Genomic DNA, 25,098 nt, shown 5'->3' with positions numbered 1-25,098 from the left:
ACCAAGAGTCGGACACTCAACCGACTGAGCCACCCAGACGGCCCTAACATTTAACATTTATGTACTGCACGTCAGGCACTGTTTGAAGGGCCTGACATGTGCCCTCTGTGTGCTAGGCCCTGGATACGAGCTAGCAAGTCAGAAAGGGTCCTGGCCCCCTTGTCCCATGGGGTCAGGGCAGTAGGAGGAGATGTACAGTAACCATGACATACCCTGACAAAATACCCCTGGATGGTACTGGGGAGAATTCCACACACATAATCAGTATGACTATGATCATTGATACCCTTGTCCAGACGTCCCTGAACGATGGCATACCTGCCAGAGATAGACAAAGCAGATAATCATCCAGATGATTGGCAGCCACAGCCCGTTAAGGTAGATGATACACTCAGTCAGTCGCTGCACATCCACAGACACCAGGTTGACCACGTCACCCACTGCGCTGGCCTTTCTGGAAGCACTGGACAGGACCAGGACCTGGGCAGGGTGGGAAGATGAAGACCTAAGTCAGAGGGCAGGACAGGACGAGTGTGGTGGAGGGAGGTGGGGAGGCCCACAGAGGCGGGGAGGCCCAGGGCATGGATGGAGAAGAGCACAGTCACCTGGCGGGCCTGGATCTAAGCTGGTCTGCCCTTGGTCTGTTCACTCATCTGTAAAGTGGGCCAGTAAATCCCCAGAGCCGCCCTCCCAGGGCCGTTGTGAGAATTCAGAGAGACAACAAAAATGGAAATGCTCTGAAATCCCTAAAGCACTGGAGTGATAAGTTAATAGCATAACACGTCGAACCCTTGGGTTTATGACGGTCATGGTGGTCCTTTGCTGAGCGCTAACTATGTCCCAGGCCTTGCGCTAAGTGAACAGTGTCATCACTTTCTGTGACAGAGCACATCCCACAACCATACGGAGCAGGTACTGGCGCATTTCATTCAATCTGGAACGCCATGAGTAAAACACTCTATTTTTGTATTGCTAAGGAAACATAAAATCAATGCAATTAAGTTAAAACACAGGAGACGCCTCTTGATATCAGAAGGGCTAAAAAAGGGGCACTTGGATGGCTCAGTGGTTGAGCATCTGCCTTTGGCTCAGGGTGTGACCCCGGGGTCCTGGGATCAAGTCCTGCATTGGGGTCCCCACAGGGAGCCTGCTTCTCCCTCTTCCTGTGTCTCTGCCTCTTTCTATGTGTCTCTCATGAATAAATAGATAAAATCTTGAAACAAAAAGGAAAAAAAGCCTTAAAAAGGTGAGATAGGAATCAATGAAATGCAAAATTCCTAACCTCGTTTTACAGCCAAGGCTAGGTCAGGCTTGGAATCTGAGATAGGACGAAGACCAGACACAAGAGCCAGACAGGGTGTTAGATCAACCTTTGAAGGCATTCAACGTGCCTCTCACACACCAGCTTGGCTCTCTGGCAGTCCCAGCTGTGCTCCGACCCCGGGGTCACAGCGGACCCCTTCCAGCCTGTTGAATCCTAGTTCTATTTGCAATCCTCTCTGCTGAGTGCATGAGGAAAGAAGTAAGGGGGTGAAGATGTGAGCCCAGAATGACGCAGTAGAAAATCTCCAAAAAAAAACAAAAAACAAAAACAAAAAAACCCTTCAAATCTTTATCAAGTACGTACTCTGGGCCCCACAGGGACCTGAGTACCAGGCATATCACTGTAAACAACAGAGGGGGAATAGCTTGCTCAACCAGGAGCAGTTTGAGCTGGGAAGAAAATGAAATAAAGACTTACATAGCTCCTTTTTTTTTTTTTTTTAAGATTATTTATTTGAGAGAGAGAGAGAGAGAAGCAGACTCTCACTGAGCATGGAACCTGATGTGGGGCTTAGTCCCAGGACCCTGAGATCACGACCTGAGCTGAAATCAAGAGTCAAATGCTTAACTGATTGAGCCCCCCAGGTGCCCCAAAGCTCATTCTTTAATAACAGTTATGAAGAATGTTAGGGAGACATGTTTTAAAATACTATTCAGTAATATTAGTAATAATTCTCAATAATAATAATTACCATCATTATTATTATTAATAGGAGTTGTCCCTCATGGTCCAGTCCCTGGCCCTGGGCTGATTAGGGCAAGTGTGTGGTGGCCCAGAGTGTTGAGAGCCCCAACAAGCGGGCGATCGGAGTGTGAGCTCGGGGTTGGTTGGTAGGCACGTGGAAAGCAGGCTCCCTGCTGAGTCACTTACTGCCTCTAGGAATTGGCGAGCCCTGGCAGGGATTGGCAAGGCCCCAGATGTCCAAGCACCGGATACGGAAAATAAGAAGACACCGTTAATGTGAAGACAGCCCAGCAGGAAGAGCTGGGGCCTGACCTAGAGATGAGCAAAGCTTCCCTAAGGGTGGGGATGGGAAGAGCAATGTCCTCAGGCTGCCTTGCTGTCAGCCTCAACTCAGCAGGTGGACTCACTAGGCCAGTCGGGCAGCCCTGAGCTCCGGCTCGTGTGCTTGGTGGGGAGACATGGGTGGGAAACACAGCAGGCAGGCAGTATGGGGAGCCGCCCGTGTGGCCATCCAGGAGCTTCTTCTGTTCCCCTTGCACTGCCTCTCCCCCAGGAAACAGCGCAGGTGTGAGAAGGGACTCATGGGGACTGGGTCACCCTGGCTCAAATGCTCCAGACCCCACAAGAGCTAGTATCTCTTAGGCAGATAGTCTGGCGGGCTTCAGTTTCAGGGCTCCCAAGGGGGTGAGTCACTGCCCCAAGAGAAGCCCAAAGCTATGGCTTCCCACCAGGTGTTCATACTCCATTGACAGAATTTTCAGCCTTAATGAATTTACCAAAGGGTCAGGAGTCATTTTTACCATAAGCAAGTGTTGCCTGGTAACATAGCTGACAGCCCACCTCTTTCTGGTTTCCACACAGCCCCAAGATTAACCCTTTCTCCTCACGGGGGATGAGTGGAAGGTAGGTACGTGAAAAGAAATGGAAAGGGTGTCCAGGTAGTAGGAACAGCAAGAGCAAAGGCCCTGAGGTGGGAGGTTGCCTGGTATGTTTGAGGCCAGACTAGGCTGAGCAAGAAGGAACTTATATGACGTGATAGAGTTGGGGGGGATCCCAGGGTCAGATCACTCAGGGTTTTATGGAAATAACCCAGAAGGTGAGAGGGTAGTGAGAGACTGTGAATGAGTAAAGTAATGAATGAGTGCCTTTTCAGGCACAGATGATAAAAGATGTGACCCTTCTCAGCTAGAACATTCATACATGAATTGGGATGAGAAAGACATACCCCTCCCCGCCAGGGCTCACCTTTCTGTACACCAGGCCCGTGATGGCCGTTCGCAGCCTCATCTGCAGCACCTTGAGCTTGTACATGTAGTGCTGCTCCAACAGCGATTGCAGGGAGGCGGAGAGGAACAGAAGCACCGCGAGGACATACCCTTTCCAGGCTGGGATTGTGGGATTGCCGATAAACTCCAGAAAAAGGCTTTTGAGAGAGGGAGGGTACAGGTGCTGAGAGAAGGCATGCATGGCTGTTGCTTTTGCCTGAGCCTGGCAAGGTGGGGAGGATCACACCGTGGGGGTGATATTTTTGCCAATCCGGGTGCAGGGATTTCTCCCACCATCCGCACACCTTTTCAATGTGACTGAGGCTCCTTCAACCAAGAGGTGAGTGTTTTATCTCCACCTGTCGTGGGCTATGTCGTGGACTTACCTATGTTAAGTCCTTTTTTTAAATTATTTTTTTAAGATTTTATTTATTTATTCATAAAAGACATACACAGAGAGAGAGGCAGAGACACAGGCGGAGGGAGAAGCAGGCTCCATGCAGGGAGCCTGACTTGGGACTCGATCCAGGGTCTCCAGGACCACACCCTGGGCCTAAGGCGGTGCTAAGCCGCTGGGCCACCGGGGCTCCCCTGTTAGGTCCTAATCTCTGGTGCTTTGGAATGCACCTGTATTTGGAGCTCAAGCCTTTCAAGAGGGGATTTAGTCAAAATAAGGCTGTTAAGGTGGGTGTCATTCTAAGACATTTGCACACATGCTCAGGGGAAAAACCCTGTAAGGACACAGCAAACCAAGAATGAGGCCTTGGATAAAATCAATCTTGATCTTGAACTTTGAGCCTCCAGAACTGAGCGAAAATAAATGCCTGCTGTCAAAGCCGCCCAGCCTGTAATGCTTTGTCGGGGCGGCTGCAGCAAACAAATGCACCATTCCCTGAATCTGGGCTGGCCGTCCAACCAGCTGTGGCCCAGAAAACACAGTGGCGGCGAGACTGCGCCAGCTCCAGGCCCGAGGCCTCACGATCATGCAGCTCTTGATCTGTGTCTCCGAGCCCTGCCAAGGGGCCACGGGAATGAGCCGGAGCAGGCTTTGTGGAGCAGAGACAAGCTGTCCCCGCTGAGAGCAGCCAGTCCCCCGGGCCAGCCTCATGGCGTGACTGCAGGCACACGAGTGAACCCAACTGAGGAAAGAAGAACTGCCTAGCTGAGCCTGGCCCAAATTGCTGCCCCACATTATCATGAGCCAAAGAAGTGGTTGTAAGCTCCCTGGCCTTGGGGCTGTTTTGTTATGCAGCAAAAGCGAACTGATACACTCAGGTTAGAGTTCATTCATTTTCTCTCCCTGAGGTTTATCACTCTCCCATGTATTTTTCCTCCCACTCCTCAGTATCCTTTCAACAACCCTCCAGTGCCCTCAGCTCTGGAGGACCAGGCGGGGCAGGAGGAGAGCTGATGCCCAGCCCCCAACCCCCAGCTCTGGGAGAACACCATGAAGGGAGGGACCACCAGCCTCCACAAAGCCCCCAAGGCCTGGACCCACCTGAAGAGCTTGGGGACAGCAAACCTGAAGACACTACAGATGACAAGGTTAAAGGTCGCCAGGAGGAAGGTGGAGCGGGACACCTGCCAGATGGCTCTCAGCAGTGGACCCCTCTGGCTCCCTTCTTGCTGCAGTAAGGCTTCCATCTCTGGGGCTTCTACGTCACGGCTTCCTTTCCTTTTAACCTCTCTCGCCTTGGTGTGCCTTAAGGGAGAGAAGAAATTTGCTCTGGGTCATTGCAATAGATGCCCCCCCCCCCCCAACAAACTCATATGTAGAACCCTAACCCCAGAGTTATGGTATTTGGAGGTGGGGCTCTGGGGAGGGGATGAGATCACGAGTGGAGAGCCCTCATGAACAGGATGAGTCCCTCAATAAAACAGGCCCCAGGCAGCACCTTCCCCCTTCTGAGTGAGGACACAGTGTGGACACAGCCGTCCATGAACCAGGAAACAGGCCCCCACCAGACACCGCAACTGTGGTGTTTTGATCTTGGACTCTCCAGCCTCCAGAACTGTGAGAAACCAGTCTCTGTTGTTTCTAAGCCTTTCAGCTTATGGCATTTTTGTTAGAGCCATCCGAATGGACTATGACAGTCCTTGTAAATATTCTCAGAGGTAGCAGCTGGATTTCCAGCAGGACCAGGCATCACAGGGCCATTTTTATGGCAATTGGGATGAGTGGGTGTGAGTCTAGCCACACTCCCTCACCTGTTTTTCTTTGCCCCTCAGGGGCCCCCATTATGAGACAATTGGGCAGGGGAGGGACCAGGCAGGAGGGCAGCCCTAGGACATTAGGGGTGGTGATGGGAATGCACATGCACTGAGCACCTCCTATGTGCCAGGCACTCCTCACTCCTCTAAAGCTGGCAAGTTAGGTGTTATGCCCATTTCGCAGATAAGGAAATAAAGGGTTAGAATGAACTTGTCCAAAGCCCATGGTTGGGAAGTAGAAGAACTGGGATTTGATTCCAACTCTGCGTCTTCAGGGCCCAGGAGCTATGTGAGCCATTAATGCAGCTCCCCCCTTTCACTTCCACAACTGGCTAGCCCGTAGGTGGTTTAGAGCTGGTCCAGAGCCAGTTTAGAAGGCCACAGCTGACATCCGTGGCCCTGGCACTCCTGGGCTGGATGAAACCACAGATGGAAGCTGGGGGGAGGTGGGAGGAGGGAGAGCCGGCCGGTGTGTGGCCTTGGGCAGATGACTGCCCTCTTTGTCCTCTGCATCCTTGTTCATGAAAGGGCTCTCTGAGCTCCTTTCTGCTCTGACAACTTCCGGGGGTTAGCAATGCCTGTTTACAGAGTTGAGGCCCAGGGCTTGGCACTGGGATCAGCCCTTTACATGCACTGGCTTATTGATTTTTCTTGACCTCCCTGCCTGGTGGGTTTCACAGGCTCCCTATTCAACCCAGGAGGACATGGAGGTTCCGAGAGGTGGTGGCAGCTGCTCGAGGTCACACAGTGAGGACCAAGCAGGGACTTGAGCCCAGATCTCAATTCGTGATGCATATGGCACCTCTTTGTCAGCCCCACTCACAAACATTTTTAGAAAGAAGGGGGAAAAAAGAAACTGATCTTGGTGAGCACTGGCGGCCAGACCTTCACTAACAAGTCAAGGTCTTGCCCTTTGACCATGGCCCAGCTTCTTGTTTGGTTTGGCATCTCTCATGTGGGTCTGTCACGAGTTGGGCAGGGCTGCTGCTCACAAACATTTTGGTATTTGGATCTCGAATGCCAGAAAGATGTCACCTTCTTGTCACCTGGCCATCCTTCCCCATCAGCCCACCATTTACTTCACCTTCAAAGCCATGCTCCAACTCTCACTTTTATATATTTGTCTTGTTAGAACTCCAGGTGGGCAGACTTCACTTGTATTTCCCCCACATTTGGCTCTAGAATGCAATAGGCACTCAATAAATACTTGCCAAATGGGAAAAATACAAACATGTGACATGTGTAAAGGGCCTAATAGGTGTGCCTGGTGCATAAAGTTGGAAAGATGTGTCAAAGGAAGGAAGGCAACCTGGTTTGCTCCTGCCTTGGAGCCAGGAGCCTGAGATTCAAATGTCTGTGCTGTCCCCATCCTTCCCAGAGCCTCAGTGTTTCCATCTGTAAGATGCGGTATGCCAGGAGATCCCTCTTTCCAGCTGGATGTTTTGCTCATTTCTGCTCCACTCTAGAATTCTGAATCGCTGCATTCCACCTGCAGGCTCTGTAGCCAGGCTCCTCCTTCACAGCGGGTCTCACGTTCCATCATGGGAGGTCTCCAGAATGGTGTCTGGTCTTTGGTCTCTGGGCCAAAGGACCATTTAGTGTGGGACTTGCAAATGACCACAAGGAGAGGCAAGGGGTGGAGTGAGCAGCCAGGTCTAAGTTGGGTAAACAAAAGGAAGTGGTGGAGACTGTGGCAAACCAAAGAACACACACCCTGTCCACTGGGGCAGCTGCTACCCAGATCCACTCCCTTGTTACCATCCAGGAATGTGCCCTGGCACTGCCAGTGTACTTTATTTTTTATTTCAGATTTACTTATTTATTTGAGAGAGAGAGAGAGAGAGAGAGAGAGAATGCATGAGAGTGCAAGGGGGGTGCCGAGGGAGAGAGAGAATCTCAAACAGACTCCTCGCTGAGTGTAGAGCTCCAATCAGGGCTCAATCTCATGACCCTGAGATCATGACCTGAGCTGAAATCAAGAGTCAGACACTTAATAGACTAAACCACCCAGGCGCCACCTGCCAGTCTCCTTTAAAAGAGATGAGAATTCCAGATTTCTGCATGAAGTCTCCAATGTTTTAAATGTTGGCAACATTAAAAAAAGAAGAAAAGAAAAGAAACAAAAGTCCCAAATAACCACAAGAGTAAACACCAGGTGGACCAAACATTGATCTCATCTAGTCAGCAAGTGGCTGGTTCCTGACCTCTCAGGATGACGTCCTCTCCCTTCCCCCGAGAATTGCAAAATAATTTAGAAATAAAACCAAAGTTCTCTGTGTGTGTAATTAGCTCAGAAAATAACTGAGCTGGATCTTTGTAAGGCCTTGCCTTCCTCCTTTCCTTCTGTCAATTGCTGTGGATTCTTTAACTGTTTCAGAGATTGTTTCCAGCTTAGCTCCCAAGTTCCCATGCCCCTAGGGGGCAGGTCACAGCTGGGAGAGATTGGGCCAGACCTGGAGGGGGCTTTTAAAAGATTTTTTATTTATTTATTCATGAGAAACAGAGGCACAGGCACAGGCAGAGGGAGAAGCAGGCTCCCTGCGGGGAGCCCGATGCGGGACTCAATCCCAGGATCTCGGGATCACACCCTCACCCCAAGGCAGATGCTCAACCACTGAGCCCCCCACCCCCGGCCCCTTGAGGGCCCTTTTGAATGAATTCCGGCACTTACAAATCACTGAAGAGTGGAGGAGCAGTACAGCAAGATATGGCTGGAGTGAGTTGCTGTTTTATGAGTTTGCTCATATCATTTACTCCTTTTGCAAAAATCACACACTCCACGGTGCCTCTGAAAGGACCACCAAGAATGGGGCCTGCCCCCTGGCCATGGGACTGGTCCCTGATTGGCACATGACTCGAGCCTGCCAATCAGAGGCCTTCCTTAGCAGTTTCTGTATGGATGGAGAGACACTCATTGTGCTGGAGTTGCTACACTGGCAGGATACGAAACAGGCCCATACACAGACCTCAGCTGAGCTGAGGGATGGTGTGAAAGAGTTTGGACGTTACGCAATGTCCCTGGATCCAGCCACACCTGAGGCTAGACCTACCTTCTCAGCTATGTGAGCCAATAGACGGTCTCTCTGTTGGTTTTTCTAATTTGGAGGGTTCAGCTCTCTACAACCACCACCCAAAATCCTAGCGCATGCAGGGGAACCCTGTAACTCTTCCCACAGAGCTAAGTCACTTTCGTCTGTCCCCTGAAACACCACGGTCACGTGATTTGTCCGAAGTCATCAACCACTCAATGGCAAGACTGCATTCAACCCACGTTTCATGAATCCTGTGCTAACATCTCTTTTCTGTAGACCAGAGGTTCCCCAGCCTTGGTTCCTCAGAATCGGAGGGGACCACAGAAGTTTCCAGAGATGCCACAGAGGGCAGGAGTGAGGCAGAGTGGACAGGACTCAAAAGAGCTTGAAATCCTCTGGATAACAGATACTGCTTGTGCTTTCATCATTTGTGAGGTATTCACTAAATTCTTTTCCAAAATCATTTTTTTCCCTCCCCCACGAGCTTATGAGCCAGGGCCTAATGGCATGCCCATTGTACAGATAAGAAAATCAAGAACCAGGAAACCAATCCCTCAAGTTAAGTAGTAAATAGCTGCGTGCACGTCGTGGACCACCACCCAACCCTCGACTCCCCGACCCTGCCCGCCTGCCCTGGCCCCTGTCTGTTTCCTGCCTGGCATCCCACCATTGGAGCTTTGTCTGGGGGCTTCCAGGAGCACCCACTGTGTCCTTATGGAGCCTGCAAAGCGCTCTGGGAGGAAAGTCAGTTAATGCTTAGTGGGATCAGCTGGCAGGTGGGGACTATGGCATTGAAGCCCAGAGTAGGGTCTGGGGTTGTATTTGGGGCCAAATGATGAGCTTTGCTGACCAAGCACAGGGTCGAGCTCTTATTTTCCAAGCACTCACCGCTGAGCTGCGCTGCAGGTCCTTGTCCATTCCCTTTGGAGTTGGGAAACAAGCTCTTCAGAGGAGTTTTCACGCCCAAGTGACCAGAGATCTTCTGGCCCCAGCAGCCTCCTGTAGCCTCTCCAGACCAGCCTGTAAAAGAAGGTCACCGGGGCACGCTCCTGCTGCCATTCCCCCTGCAGAGTCCTCGTCTGGTCGCTGTGTGACCCCAAGTAAGTCACTTTACCTCTCTGCACCTCTACTGGCCCCTCAGGAAAATGAAAGCAATTAACCTGATCACACCTGACATTTGTAGGGGCACTTCTCGGTTTAACATCATCTCATTACATCTCACACAGTAACTATTGACCCACTTTATAGATGAGATAAAAACAGAGACTCAGAGAGATTAAGGGACTTAACCAAGGGATGACCTGGGTGGCAAGGGAAATAGACCTCCCTAGGAGTCAGAAGTCCCCAGCTGGAAACCTGAACTCTACCCTCAGCTATTTATTTTATTTTATTTTATTTTATTTTATTTTATTTTATTTTATTTTATTTTATTTTATTTATTTTATCTTATTCTATGTAGAGCTTTTATTTATTCATGAGAGACACACAGAGAGAGGCAGAGACATAGGCAGAGGGAGAAGCAGGCTCCCTGCAGGGAGCCCAATGTAGGACTTGACCCCAGGACCCTGGGATCAGGACCTGAGCCCAAAGCAGACGCTCAGCCACGGAGCCACCCAGGTGCCCCATCTACTCTCAGCTTAAGTGTCCCCATTCCCCTCCTCATTCACCTCTCCAGCTGTCTGGCCTTAGGACCTTTGCAGATTCACATCACTTGGCTTAGAACCCTTTCCCTGCCACTCTTCACCTGGCCTCTCTCTCATCCTTCACCTCTAGGCTTAGACGTGATTTCCTTACATGCCCACTTGATGCCCCTCCCGTCAGGTAGATTTCCCTATTATAAACTCCTTTCCCGAGCTGCTCTTTATAATGCTTGCTGCAATTATGATTTACTTTTTTTGGTGTGATTATTCATTATCTTTCTCCTCCACTGGATGGTAAACTCCTTGGGGACAAAGAGTATTTACCTTTATTCTCCTCCCCTGTAACCTTGCCTCCTGACACAGGGCAAGAGATTTGTCAAATGAAGAGACTTACCAGCCTTGTGACCTTGGGCAATTCACTTCCCACCAGCAGCCCTCAATTTTCTCACTTTATTTTTTTTTTAATTTTTTAAAATTTTCTCACTTTAAAACAAGACAGTGTCCCAACACTTAAGACTAGTATAGGAGATGATGGTAGTTGGCACATCGTCGGAGGAGGTCATGGAGAGGATGTGACCTACGGTGGTCCCATAAGCTGGGCGTGGGCAATCGGAGTCTCCTCACCCCTCCCCTGTCCTTGGAATATATGTCCTGTCCACTCTGCCTGCACTAAAAGCCATTGCGAGGATGCAACCTTGAGAGAGCAATGTGTTATTGAGACCGTCTGGATGGCAGGTGTGATTGAACCCCGCTGAGCCCTCCACTAAGATTCCGGCGGGCTGGTGCAGAGAGCAACCGATCTTGTGGCTCCCAGGACAAGCCCCGTGAGTTCCCATGCTTATTTTTTTTTCTTTTTTTTTTTTAATTTTTATTTATTTATGATAGTCACACAGAGAGAGAGAGAGAGAGAGAGAGAGAGGCAGAGACACAGGCAGAGGGAGAAGCAGGCTCCATGCACCGGGAGCCCGATGTGGGATTCGATCCCGGGTCTCTAGGATCGCATCCTAGGCCAAAGGCAGGCTCTAAACCGCTGCGCCACCCAGGGATCCCCCATGCTTATTTTTAAAGCTGCTTTGTGCCAATAGGAATGGTCTACCTCTTTCTTCAGTGTCTCCTTGCCCTCCAGGTATGGGGGCCAGTTTGTGAACCAACACACATACACATGAAGTTATTACTATGGGGGCAGCTGGGTGGCTCAGTGGTTGAGCATCTGCCTTTGGCTCAGGTCATGATCCCGGGGTCCTGGGATCGTGTCCCACATCAGGCTCCCTGCAGGGAGCCTGCTTCTCCCTCGGCCTGTATCTCCGCCTCTCTCATGAATGAATAAATAAAATATTTTTTAAAAAAGAGATTAGTTATTATAGACTTCTATAGCAGTAGTGTTGTTTTCTACTCAGATCTCCATAATCTTACTGATAATAAGGAGAAGGTCCTTTTTGGTGGTCCTAAGTTCCCATCTGAAACTTTCCAAGTTCCTTTATTTTAGACAGACGGGGACAGAGGAAGAAAGAGAGAGAATCTTAAATAGGCTTCACGCCCAGCACAGAGCCCAACGTGGGGCTCGATCCCATGACCCTGGGATCATGACCTGAGCTGAAATCAAGAATCGGATGCTTACTCGACTGTACCACCCAGGCACGGCTCTAAATTCCTTAAAAAACAAACAAACAACAAGAAGAACAACAACAAACACAGACACACAGACACACAGGGAAAACTCAATCAATCTAGTTCTGATCTAGAGGTTATTGACATGGCTTGGTTTTCACTGAAATTTTTGGACCCTAATAAGGCAAACAGCTTGAGGAATGGTTCATAAATGCCACGTTTGGGAAACAGAGGGTTAGGTCCCCTCTAGAGCTGGTTAGCAAACCTGTATGCACTTCCCACCCATTCCTCCCCCTAGAGCATCCTGTTTGTGTATTTACCAACCACTTTGTGCAATACTCATAATGGACCAGACACTATGTGCCTCACAAGCCTTATTTCACTTAATCCTCATCACCCTATAAGGTAGATGCTCTTCTTATCCTCATTTTACAGGTGTGGGGACTGAGACACAGAGAAGTTAAGTAGCTTGCCCGGGGTCACACAGCCAGGAAGTGGTGGAGCTAGGATTTACATCCAGGTGCTACCAAGATCCGACTACAGTGTGGCCAGGAGGGGGACCCTGCAGGTGGGCACACCCTCAGCACCTGGCACGCTAGCCCTGGAGAAACATCTTTCTTCTCCGCCAGCCTGGGAGCCTCTGGAGAGTAAAGATGTGAGGTCTTTCCCATACTTTGCCCAGAGTAGGTGCTTACTCGATGTTGTGGCATGCATGAAGCCGAGTAATGGATATGACTTTGTTGAGCACCTGCTGTGTACAAGCATTTAGCAATTTACTTTTAATGAAGGTAGAGTTGTTCCCCTTTTACAGAGGGGCAAATGGAAATTCTGAATGTTTGCCATATGGGCCAGTGAAGAGGGAGAGCCAGGTCTCACTCGGTGAGTGAATGAGATGGAATGTGGATATTGGACACTGAAATCTGGCAGAGAAGCACTGAGACTGAGAGGGAGAAACCTGGCTGACCTTGGTTGGCTTGGGGAAACGTCTCAGGGAGAGAGCTGTGGTGATGAATAAGGGTGGCAAAGGCAGGTGGCGGGAGCACCACCTCGGCCTGTTTCCTGCTACTTTACTTACCCAGAAACCCACCAGAACATGGCCCTTGAGAGGAAGGAAGCTTCAGCCTTTGGACATGGATTCTGTAAAGACAAGACACGAGGTGGAGGGAGGACGTGGTCTCACGTTCCATGGCTGGTGTAAGGCAAGGGAACCGAGGCCAGGAAGATAATGCCATCACATTATCATTTTTGATTTTTTTCTTCCATTCTCATAGATTTCAAAAGCCTACTATGGTTTTCACTTGATTACTTATGTCAATTTTTTATTTTTCCTTCCATTCTCAGATTTAAAAAGCCCTACCATAGTTTTCACTTGATTACTCATGTAGCTGAGCATTTTTCTTTTTGTTTTTTTAGACGATCTCTCCCTCAGATACTTTCCTGATTTCTCAGGCTTGTTCAACACCGCCTGTTGTAAACTCTCTTGGGCCACAGATTTCTCCTGCAGGGCACTCGCCGCCGCGCCCCCCCCCCCCCCCCGCATTGTAATTTTGCACATATTTGTGTGATTATGTGGTTAATGCCTGGTTCCTCGACCTGGCTGTTAGCTGCATGAGGACAGGGACTACATTTGCTTGTGCACCATCCATCCTCAGGACCTAGTTGTGGCACAGATCAGGGACTGGCAGATTGCCTGTCTCTGCAAATAAAATTTTATGGGAACACAGCCACGCTCCTTTGACACACTGTCTGTGCTGCAACAGCAGAGTTGAATAGTTGTCACAGAAACCATATAGCCCACAAAGCCTAAGATATTTTCGATCTTGCTCTGATCAGAAAAAGTTGGCCAACCCATGGCACAGGGCAGAGATAGACAATACCCATTTTGCTGAATGAAAGAATGCATGAAACATGCTTAGAGGCTTGGGCTCTAGTTTAGCTCCCTTCTGTCCCATGGGGAGAGCGAGACCAGACGTGGAAGTGAGGGAGACGCGACAACTTACAGACTGCTGGGGTTCTTTAGGGAAGAAGGAAGGTTGATCGACGAGGCAGGACAGCACGAACTGTGCCGCCACCAGAGACAAACACAAGTAGGTCGCCAGGTGAGAGAAGGGGTTACTCCGGAAGTCCTGTGGGAGAGAAAGCAGAGGTCCCATTGAGTCTGGCATGCCGAAGTCTGAGCTGAGGCCCCTGGAGAGCACAGGCTGGGCAGGGCACCTGTAAAGGGGAGAAAAGGTCAAGGCTGAGTGGGGTTTCATAGACTAAGAGCAAGGCCCAGGCAGAGATCCAGAGCCACAGGGTTTGAAAGCCAATACCCCTGGCGTCCCAGTTTATGAATACTCAATTTGCACACATTCTGACTATACACATGGTGGGCCAGGTGTCTCCCCTTAGCCAGGTGATAATTGGCGACAGCCCCTGGAATGTGAGACGAGGGAATACTTTTCCTTTCTCCTTGTGCCACAGAGGAAAGCCTTTCCGCACTCCAGCCCTCCACCCCCGTCTCAATCTCCCTTTCTTCTTCCTCATGGCCAGTGTTCTCTGGTTTAAGAAGGGAACTGGTTTGGGGACCCCTGGGTGGCTCAGTCGCTTAAGCACCTGGGTATTGATTTCGGCTCAGGTCTTGATCTCAGGGTCATGATCACAGGGTCCTGAGATGGAGCCCTGCATTGGGCTCCACACTCAGTAGGGAGTCAGCTTGAGATTCCCTCTCTTCCTCTCCCTCCACCCCTCCCCCTGCTCATAATGAACCCTCCCTAAAATAAGCAAACCTTTAAAGAAAACAGAAGGGAACTGGTTTTATTGAGCATTTACTCTGCCCTGTGCCTATGCAGTAGTCTTTTTTGTTTTTTTTTTTGAGTAGGCTCCACACCCAGCGTGGAGCCCAATGCTGGAATGCTGGGCTTGAACTCGCAATCCTGAGATCAAGACCTGAGCTGATATCAAGGGTCAGACACTCAACCAACTGAGCCACCCAGGCGCCCCTAAGCAGGAGTCTTTATAGGCACTGTCTCATCACCTTGACTCCAGCTGGAGTTTACTTGCTCTGTTTTACTCATGTGGAAAAAGGCTCAGAGAAGCCATAGTACCTTGCTCAAGTGCACACAGATGATCTGATCCAAACCACAAGCTTTTGCTGCCCCTCTGGTCAGAGCACCTTAGTTTCTTTTCTCATGCTCAGGTATGTGGTTTATGCAGAACTGACTCCATTCCAAGCGGTGGGCAGGTGACTGAGGTCTGACCAGTGAGTATGTTCCAGTCCCCTGGCCACTGTGATTGCATTAGGAATGGAGGCCAGACCCACACTGGGCCAATGAGAGCTAGAACCATCGAGAGATCTTCTACCAGGTTTGCTTCACAGGCAGATCATTAAGTGTGGATCAATTGGTGGCTCTTCTGGCTACCCCACTGGGGAGCAAAGCTAACATAGCAGAGCCAAGGGACAGAAATGGAGATCTGGTGTCATCTGGACACCGGGATCAGCTAAGCCCAGGAGATCTCCCATTTATGAGCTAATAAATAAATCCCTTTGGACCTTTCCCCCCTTCAGCTAGTGTGAGTTGAGTTCTTGTGGCTTAAAACAAGAGCCCTAGTTTCAAATTGCAATTCCTCGCCTGGATTTCTACACTCTTCTGTTTGTGTGTTTTTGCCAGATAGTAGACAATTGGGTATTCCAACCACATTATGGCCCACCTTCCCTATATTGCCATTTTTACAACTTTCTATCAGGAGGTTTGTTCTTAATTTGGGGGAGATGGACTTGGGCTCTGTGCTCCTTGGCTATGTAACCTTGGGGAAGCTATTCAAAATTCTTGGCCTTGGTTTCCTTGTCTTTAAAACAGGACTGTTAGAATCTGCCACAGAGCATTCTTGTGGGAATCCAATGAAAACATGATGTAAAGAGCCTGCCACAGGGCCTGGCATGTGTGGATTGGGCTCCAGAGCATGTGTGGTCACAGTATCATTATTTCTATACTGTGTCTGTCAACTGTGGGAACCTCCCTTTTCATAAATCAGTGGATGGCCTATAGAATTTTCCCATTTGTTAGAAACTCAGTTACAAAGATTACTTTGTAAAAATCTTTACAAAGTAAAGAGGAATGGTGTTACTCTGCCTTTTTCTTTCAGGAGCAGAATGGAGCAACCATTTAGCTGGAAAAATGATGACCTACAGCCTGCTGCAAGGGGTCCCTAGATCAGATGTCTTGGGTGGACATGACATCTCTGCAAGCAGTTTTCAACTGGGGCAAATTTGTTCCCAGGGAACGTTTGGCTATGTCCGTAGACATTCTGGGTTACCATAAGGGGGGTGTGCTGTTGGCATCTAGTGGGTGGAGGCCAGGGGTGCTGCTCAACATCTCAACAATGCAAGAATGGTTCCCTCTACCCATCTGTTCTTGTCCACTGTGTCCTGAGGTTGAGAAACCCTGGTCTAGGCTACTTTTCCCTTTGCAGATAAAATGATCCATTGTGTCCCTTAATATGGAAATGCTACTTCCCAGGACAGAAATGAGTGGGTATGCAAAATGAGTATGTATCTGCGGATGAGACCATGGGTGAGGGTAAGTGAGCATGAGGGGAAATGTGCATGCACATACAGAAAGAGTGTGCACAGGTGTGTTTGGGAGGTTGTGGGGGCGTAATCCCAGGCTCTTTACTGTTTTCCCTTTTCCTTGGAATTACATTCCATCCATTTCCCACACTAGGAGCCTTTTCAAGAACAAAAATTTGAGAGAGTAACATGTCATGGAGACCATCTGGACGTAGATGTGACTGAACCCCATTAAGCATCTATAAGCGTCGAAGATTATGAAAGGCAGGTGCAGAGATCTACTTGTCTTGCAGCACCTGGGACAAGCCTCGTAAATCCTCTTGCTTACTAGCCTTGCCCTGTACTGTCCGGAGTGCTCTGCCTCTTCCTTCATCTCTCCTTGCCCTCTGTGTACAGGGCCACTTTCAAATTTCACTGGGGAAGCCCCTGAGGTTGGGAACTCACAGTGTGCCTGTGCCCGGGGCAAGTGGGGGGCACGGGGGCTCATGGGAGGATGTGTGAATGGATGTGCAGTGTGGGAACCTGTGTCATATGTACCTGAGTGGTGTGGGAGCTTGAAGACACAGACACACTGGCTGGTGGCAAGTGTGGGCGGCCATGTGCACGTGTGTGTGTCTCAGTCTGTGCTTGGGTAATGCGTTCAGAGGGGCATACAGGTGTGTGTCTGGTGTGCAAATGAAGTGTGTGACATGTGCATGTAAGACATGGGAGTCTGTGTCCATGAAGGATGTATGGGATGATGGGTACACCTGTGCGAGGGAGTCCCCTTTTGTGTGTCTCTGTGTAGACACTAAGTCATGTGTGAAAAGAGGAGGAGGAAGGATGGGACCCAAGGCTTGAAATGGGCATCTCGGTTCCCCCCCCCCAGGCCTCCACTTACCCCTTGCAAGACCAGCTGGGCAGTGCTGGTAATCGGCAAGAGAAAGCAGAGCATCCAGTATCCAAACAGCACCCCTGACGCCCGGACACCCTTTTTCCTCTCCATGTGGATCAGGAACATGGCAAAGCTCTGGACAGCAGAGGCAGGATGGGCCCCTCAAGGTGGGGAGGGGTGGGGAGGTAGAAGGGGAGCCCCGCTCTGCCCCGCACCCTCCACCAGGGCAGGAAAAGCTGCAGCCAGGAGCAAGCCCAGCAAGCCTGGGTCGTCATTACCATCGTGGTGAGCCACACGGTAGGATGGATGAGGATTTCCGGTGCCTGGGGCATGCCCCGCTGGATTCTCCAAAGAGCCACAGACACGCTGGAGGTGCACAGGATTATGAGGGCGAGCCCAAGCACCTGGGAAACAGGTTTAGATAAGGCTCATGGGCAAAGAGAAAGGCAGTGGCAAACCAGACAGTGACCCTGTGCCCAACTGGACAGTGGCTCTGGACGAGGCACCACTAAGGTACCAATGTGACTTTAACAGTGCTGGTGTAAAAGATGCCTAAGAAAAAGCAGTAAGGGCTGTTGCAGATAGATCTTAACCTGTAAGTGTCCTATAAATAATGCACCACGGGAGTGGTGAAACTCTCTGTTGGGACTAGTACGTCTCTAGACCTTTCTCTAAGATGTGGTGGTCTCTTTTGAACAAGAGAAAGTGATGTGATGAATGCAGGTGGGAGAGAAGACAGGACCTGGGAGCATTAAAGAAACTATTGCAAGCATCTCAGCTAGTATAAATTAGGGTTCAAACTACTACCGACAGGCTAAGTTTGACACACTGCCTGTTTCTCTTTCTTTCTTTCTTTCTTTCTTTCTTTCTTTCTTTCTTTCTTTCTTTTCTTTATGATAGTCACACACACACACACACACAGAGAGAGAGAGACAGAGAGAGAGAGAGAGAGGCAGAGACATAGGCAGAGGGAGAAGCAGGCTTCATGCACCGGGAGCCTGAAGTGGGATTCGATCCCGGGTCTCCAGGATCGCGCCCTGGGCCAAAGGCAGGCGCCAAACTGCTGCGCCACCCAGAGATCTCCACTGCCTGTTTTTTTATCACTTCTGAGCTAAAAATGGTTTTGACATTTCTCTCTCTCTTTTTTTAAAATTATTTATTTATTTGTGTGTGTGTGAGAGAGAAACAGGGAGAACCTAGGGAGATGGAGAAGCTGACTCCCCACTGAGGAGGAAGCCCGATATGGGAGTCAATCCTGGGATCATGACCTGAGCTAAAGGCAGATGCTTAACCAACTGAACCACCCAGGCGTCCCTCTTTATTTTATTTTATTTTATTTTATTTTATTTTATTTTATTTTATTTTATTTTATTTATTTATTTATTTTTTTTAAGAAGCCTCCATGCCCAGCATGGGGCTTGAACTCACAACCTTGAGATCAAGACCTGAGCTGAAATCAAGAGTCAGATGTTTCACCAACTGGGCTACCCAGGCACCCCTGGTTTTGACATTTTTCAGGTGTTAAACAAAAATCAAGGAAGTATAACATATCAGGACATGTGAAATTTACATGAAATTCAAATATCAGTGACTATCCATAAAATGTTACTGAAACCCAGTGATGATTATTTACTGTTGTCCATGGCCACTTTCCTGCCACAGAGGCATAGTAGTTGGGATGGAGACTATATGACCCTCAAAGCCTCAAATATTTACTATCTGGCCCTTTAAGGAAGAGCATGCAACCACTTGATAGGTGGTCAGCAATAGGACAAAAATTAACAAGGTGTTATGAGGATAAATGAACCTTGAAGGATGTTCTTGCAGAAGTTTGGAGAAGGGGCCAGATGAGCAGGAAGGCTCACACATGGAATGCCTGTGTTTTTGTAACACACAAAAGCAAATACATAACCATGTTAAGAATAGAAGGGAAGGGAGAAGAAATGGGTGTAAATATCAGAAAGGGAGACAGAACATGAAGACTCCTAACTCTGGGAAACGAGCTAGGGGTGGTGGAAGGGGAGGAGGGCGGGGGGTGGGGGTGAATGGGTGATGGGCACTGAGGGGGGCACTTGACGGGATGAGTACTGGGTGTTATTCTGTATGTTGGCAGATTGAACACCAATAAAAAATAAATTTATTATTAAAAAAAATAATTGGTTTTTAGAAATGTCAGTGGAGAGGTACTTGGGTGGCTCAGTCATTAAGTGGTTAAGCATCTGCCTTCAGCTCAGGTCATGATCCCAGAGTCTTGCAAGAGCTCCCTACTCAGTGGGGAGTCTGCTCCTTCCCCTCTCTCTACCCTTCCCTCCTGTTCATGCACTCTCTCTCTCTCACACACTCTTTCAAGTAAATAAATATTCTTTTTAAAAAAGAAATGCCAGTGGAGAAGCATACAAGTCAATGCATGACTGTTAAAGAACTTAAAAAGTTCATCCCGGTGTGATCCTAAAATCACTTCATGGATCCCAGGAGTATCCATTGCACACTTTGGGGAGTTCCAGGTTATGGTGTTCATAAACTGGCTGGAACATGCATGTGCCTGGATGTGTGTGTCTGCAGATGCATGGATTTTATTATCATGGAATCCATTTGGGGCAGACCTTATTCTACAGAGCTTTCCTCTGTAGCCTTGCAGGATCACTCTGTTTGACTAACAGATCCCCTTCTTGTTTCCCACACTGTGTGTCCACTTCAGGGTCGGGTCTCAGCCGGGTTCCAGCTTGCTCCTCCCACCTCTCAACCATTGTCTGGTTACAGGCTCCCAGAGGCAGCAGTTACCATTTTGGCCTTGAAGAGGGGGGACATCCGGAGGTAGCCCTTGCCACGGCGGTGGATGTAGAGGAGGTAGATGGGGCCAAGGACCCAGAGGTACATCGGGGGCATCCAGACTCCTGCTGTTTTCAGGAAGCACACATTCAGCAGATGTGCAGCAGTGGGCTCGGGCTCTGTCCAGTTCCAGACCTGAGGGGACACCAGGGCCACCCTTGTGATGGTACCGTGCAGGGGTCCCAAGCTCACCCCATCAGGGAGCAAGGCAACCCTTTGGACTCCTAACATTGCCGTGAGAATGGGCCCGGCACTCCTTGGAGTACCTTATAATTCTTGACTCCTTTAACACTAACATCAACTCTATGAAGTCGAGGCAAGCATCATGCTGATTTTTCGTATAAGGAAGCTGAGGCCCAGAGACTAAATAACTTGGGTGACTGTCATCCAGCTGGAAAGGGGTGGTGTCCTGCTTATTTTTCTTTACTGTTCCCCACTTCACTGCTGGCCAACTCTGTGAACTTCATCCTCCCTGTGCCTCAGTTTCCTTCCCTAAAACGGGGAGGGGCGGTGTTCAGAGATTATACCTCAAAGGGTTGAGTTAAATGGGTTACTGCCAGTAAAACACATAGTAGGATGTTGGGTACAAAGTAAGCCCTCTATTAACATCAGTTATTATTACTGCCTTACTTGGTGGCCCCTGAAATCCTGGGAGCTGGCAACGTTCACTCCCACCCCATGAACGTCACTCCCCAGAGTCCTTTGCAAAGAGCCAGGCTGAAAGAGGAAGTCAGCCCGAGAGGTGGGGGTCCTGAAGCTTTGTGCAAATAGAGGTCAAAGCTCACCAGCAGCTGGGAGGTCTGGAAGCCTCATTAGCAGGGCTAGGGTCTCTGGGGGGCAGGATCTGATAAAGGGGTCTCTCTCCCCTGCTTTTCGTCTGGCTGGGAATTTGGTGGTCTCTCCCCTCCCCGGTATCACCGACAGAGGAGAGCTTTTGGGGAGATCTAACGAGCCCGGAAAAGGAGAGTGGGGCAGGAGGGGGACACTCACCGCCGGTCCCAGGCAGGGCTCTGCAGGCGCTGCCATCGCGCACCCCCAGTGCCCGTCTGTCTGTCCTCCCCGAGGTCTGTCCCTTGGTCCCCGGGCAACCTCCTCGGCCACACTCCAGGTCCTGGAAGGGGCGGAGACTGGCAGGCTTGTCTGAGATTTGAGCTCTGGGATAGCCAAGCCCAGGGCAAGGTCCTGCCCAGTGACGGGGTGGGGCGAGAGGGGTGAGAAGAGGTGATCAGGGGTGGGGCGAGAGGGGTGAGAAGAGGTGATCGGAGGAGGATCAGAGGGGACGCTCTGAGTGGCACCAAGGGAGGGGATCCTTGAGCCCCAGAGAGTGCAGTGGCATCCCAGTAGAACCCGCCAACCCTGCAACAAGCGGCATGAACGCTGTCTGTCTGTATCGTGGAGGGAAGATGTTCAGATCACTAATGAATAGTTTAGTGCAGTGTCCAGCACACGGTAAATGCTCAAAAAGAGTTAGCAATTATCAGCCTTAGTAGTGTTATTTCATCCATAGGTTACTGAACAGGGGTTCTGATATGTGCCATATCAGAAATATAATACAGAAAGATGGTTGCTCCATGCGAAATGAAAAAAAGAAATTATAATACAAAGTAGGCTATGATATATTTTGAAAAACAAACAAACAAACAAAAGAAGTAAATACTTAGATTGGAGAAAGTGGAGAAAGAAGTAAAATCTTTGCCTTCCTCTCCTGGGTCTTCAAGCCAAGTGTGTGTTCCCAGCCAGTAGCTCTTTTTGGAAAATCCTCTATGTGACATATATGCATAGATGAAAAATGGAAATGTACTCCAGCCGTAATCATGGGAATTCTAATTTTCTTTTTTCTTTCTTCCTTACTGCCACAAGCCATGTATTCCTTTCAAGATAGGGAGGAAAAGACAGCTTTTCCAGACAGACCCAGTTACTCACTTTGGATGAAAAAGTAAAATCCTCTGCACTCCCCATGCTGCCCTGTCCCTTCTCTGCAGATCTTTCACTCCTGCCTCCTGCATGCCCTCCACTATGTGGGTTCCCCCTTTCTTTTGGGGTTTCCTGACCCTGGTCTGGGGCCCCAAGTCAGTCTTCAGCCGTCCTCCTGTATGAGTCTTCTAGAAGAGCAGGGACACAAGGAAAAAACTCAGTTGTGAAGCTAAGTATGGCAGGTCTGCTCTTTACATTTATACATTATGTCTGTTGATTTGAGGAGATTTTGGTGGAGGCTGACGGAAATTAGGGGGAAGGCTTGAGCCCTCTCTCTCTGGGACCCTGCCTCCAAATGGCATTGCCACAGTCCTAGTGCTTTATTTTATTGTATATTTGAAGAGGGATTTGAGGGCAATGACGAAAATTTGAGAGGGAATATTCAGGAAGTGAGAAAGAACACAGAGGAAATCAGTTGGGTGAGCCAAGAACAGATCTCAGGCATCCCAAGGCCTACTTTCCAGTCCTCTGAACAGTACATGGCTGCATGCAGAGCCCTAGACAAGTCCCTTCCCACCCCCCAGCCCCGGGTTCCTATTCTGCGAGGTAAGAAGGTTCCATAGGCCAACATTTCCTAATTGGTGGCTTTCAACCCCTTGGGAATTTGCCAAGACAAACCAGGAATTTGTGCTAGGGAGAGGAAAGGGCATCTGTTTCAATCGTAGTTATGAATAACGAACCCCAGAGGCACTTGGGTGGCTCAGTCAGTTAAGTGACCAACTCTTGATTTTGGCTCAGGTCATGAGATCAAGCCCCACATTGGTCTGCGCACTGGGCGTGGAATCTTTTTGAGAGTGTCTCTCTCCTTCTCCCTCTGCCCATCTCCCTACTCTCTCAAATAAATAAATAAATAACCCCAATAAAGAAAATAATCTAACTAGTTTCTCTTTATAACCAAACACTTGAGGATTCCACTGTATTTCGAGAATGCAGAGTGAGAAACGGAGATCAGATGCACCCATGATTGAGATCCTCTGTGGATGTGTCATTCCATTGTAGCCGTTATGAAAGTTTTGTCCATTGCATAGTTTACACTCTCTGTGGTTCAGAGTTGTACGTTGCTTAAGTCTTAGTCACAATGGCAAATTCTAGTGGGAATTTTTTTCTCTTACCTGGTCATGTAGAAACAAAATATAAAAACTATCACAATAAAGCACCTGATTCTTTAGTAGGACAAAATGGAAGAATTCCAATATCAGGTCAAAAAAGCAATTTTTGTCTATTTTGATGTGGTGATTTGCAGCTAAATTCAGTTTTTGTCATCATAAACCTCAGTCTTGGGACAAAACACCAACATGCTGAGATTTGAATTTATTTTTCGACAACTCATGCTTCAAGTCACAGACTGCAAAGTAAATTCACTGCTTGCATCTCTTGCTTATGGGAGGAAACCCCTCAAATTTCTTTCTTTGCAAATGTTATTAGAGCTGAGATTTAAATAAGCTTTAACTACACTTTTTAAACATTATGCTGATCTTAAATGACCTATGCATTGCTTTTAAAAAAGTATTGATCATTTGTCACGGAAAATGCACTGGCTTAAATTCCTAAAGGTTTTTTTTTTTTAAGATTTTATTTATTTATTCATGAGAGACACAGAGCGAGAGAGAGAGAGAGAGAGAGAGAGAGAGAAAGAGGCAGACACAGGCAGAGGGAGAAGCAGGCTCCATGCAGGGATCTCGATGTGGGACTCGATTCCGGGTCTCCAGGGACACGCCCTGGGCCGAAGGCAGGCGCTAAACCACTGAGCCACCCAGGGATCCCCCCTAAAGGGGTTTTTGAGATTACATATCACCTGTGAAATATATGTGCCAAAAAGATTTGGGAAAGTTGTTGGCTACATGCATCAACATGAATTTATTTATTTGCGAGAGACACAGAGAGAGGCAGACACATAGATAGAGGGACCATGACCTGAGCCAGAGGCAGATGCTCAACCACTGAGCCACCCAGGTGTCCCACATAATTCAACTTTAGAGTTTTTTTTAAAGCTTTATTGAAATAAAATTCATATAGAAAAGATTGCACTCTGTTGTGCCCAAGATTACGAATCCAAGAAACCACTGAGGAGCCGACACCGATGCAAACACACGAGGGTTTATTTACAAGCTCGAGCTTGGGTCCAAGTGTACCCAACACAATGGAGCAGGGACTTGGACCCCGAAATGGGTTACGGCTGGTTTTTTTTTACAGGCTGGTCTAGGGGATTTTCAGAAAGGGTGGAAGAATTTCTCAAGTTCTGTTTACATTTTGATGTCGGGCTTTCAAGGGCATTGAGCTCCGTTCTCATTCTAATATGGGACTTTCTACCTCGGGCGTGGGCTCTGTTGTCTTTCTGATATGGGATTCCCTGCCGAGGACATTGAGGACATTCTGCAGTTTTTCCTATAAAGTTCAGCTCTTATTCACAGGGGCCTAAGATGGCTGTACTTGTGCTAATGCTAAACTTGAGGTGGGATGGCCTTGATTTTTCCTTGAAATAAGTCAGTCGGAGAAGGACAAACATTATATGGTCTCATTCATTTGGGGAATATAAAAAAATAGTGAAAGGGAATGAAGGGGGAAGGAGAAAAAAATGAGTGGGAAATATCAGGAAGGGAGACAGAACATGAAGACTCCTAAGTCTGGGAAACGAACTAGGGGTGGTGGAAGGGGAGGAGGGCGGGGGGTGGGGTGACTGGGTGCTGGGCACTGAGGGGGACACATGATGGGATGGGCACTGGGTGTTGTTCTGTATGTTGGCAAGTTGGAACACCAATAAAAAATAAATTTATAAAAAAAAATAATTGCCAAACAAAAGCTAAAATGCTCAAGTGCTAAATGTTAATTATTGATTAAAGGAAAATTTAGTTAACATTAAAAATAAAAGATTGCACTCCCTTAGTGTCCACCTTGACGGATTTGGAGTTTGTACCCTATACTGCACCGGCTAGACGGTGCGCGGAGTCCTCCGGGCCTGCAGGGGGCACACGTGGGCTCGTTTTTGTTGCCGAGCATGCGCTGTAGTTACCTGGTCGGGGCGTGGGCGTGGCGGCGGGGCGCGCACGCGCGGCGGCGGCGGGGGGCGGGGCCTGGGCTGTCAGCCGCGGACCGAGGAGGAAGCGGCGG

The 25,098-nt window shown here is 48.9% G+C and overlaps 1 protein-coding gene across 4 annotated transcripts in view; it reads right to left on the bottom strand.

Moving 5' to 3' along the window:
• The window catches only part of ABCC6 (ATP binding cassette subfamily C member 6), a 49,568-nt gene extending 28,402 nt beyond the window's left edge, over nucleotides 1–21,166 (bottom strand). For 2 of the 4 annotated variants that reach the window (XM_026003172.2, XM_026003174.2), the window contains exons 1-10: nucleotides 21,007–21,166; nucleotides 19,969–20,151; nucleotides 17,466–17,591; nucleotides 17,194–17,322; nucleotides 13,765–13,890; nucleotides 12,840–12,901; nucleotides 9,405–9,536; nucleotides 4,772–4,975; nucleotides 3,254–3,431; nucleotides 319–480 (exon numbers count right to left, since the gene is read on the bottom strand). In XM_026003172.2, the coding sequence (XP_025858957.1) occupies nucleotides 319–480; nucleotides 3,254–3,431; nucleotides 4,772–4,975; nucleotides 9,405–9,536; nucleotides 12,840–12,901; nucleotides 13,765–13,890; nucleotides 17,194–17,322; nucleotides 17,466–17,591; nucleotides 19,969–20,151; nucleotides 21,007–21,042 (1,338 nt within the window). In that variant the 5' untranslated portion in view covers nucleotides 21,043–21,166. The remainder of the gene's footprint in view (nucleotides 1–318; nucleotides 481–3,253; nucleotides 3,432–4,771; nucleotides 4,976–9,404; nucleotides 9,537–12,839; nucleotides 12,902–13,764; nucleotides 13,891–17,193; nucleotides 17,323–17,465; nucleotides 17,592–19,968; nucleotides 20,152–21,006) is intronic. The other 2 variants (XM_072753781.1, XM_026003175.2) reach the window with 2 other exon arrangements.
• Nucleotides 21,167–25,098: the final 3,932 nt, after the last annotated feature.

The sequence above is a fragment of the Vulpes vulpes genome, chromosome 3 (genome assembly GCF_048418805.1).
Source record: "Vulpes vulpes isolate BD-2025 chromosome 3, VulVul3, whole genome shotgun sequence".
Taxonomy (NCBI): Eukaryota; Metazoa; Chordata; class Mammalia; order Carnivora; family Canidae; genus Vulpes; species Vulpes vulpes.
Note: the sequence above shows the minus strand (reverse complement) of the source record. Positions and strands in the feature narration are given on the sequence as shown.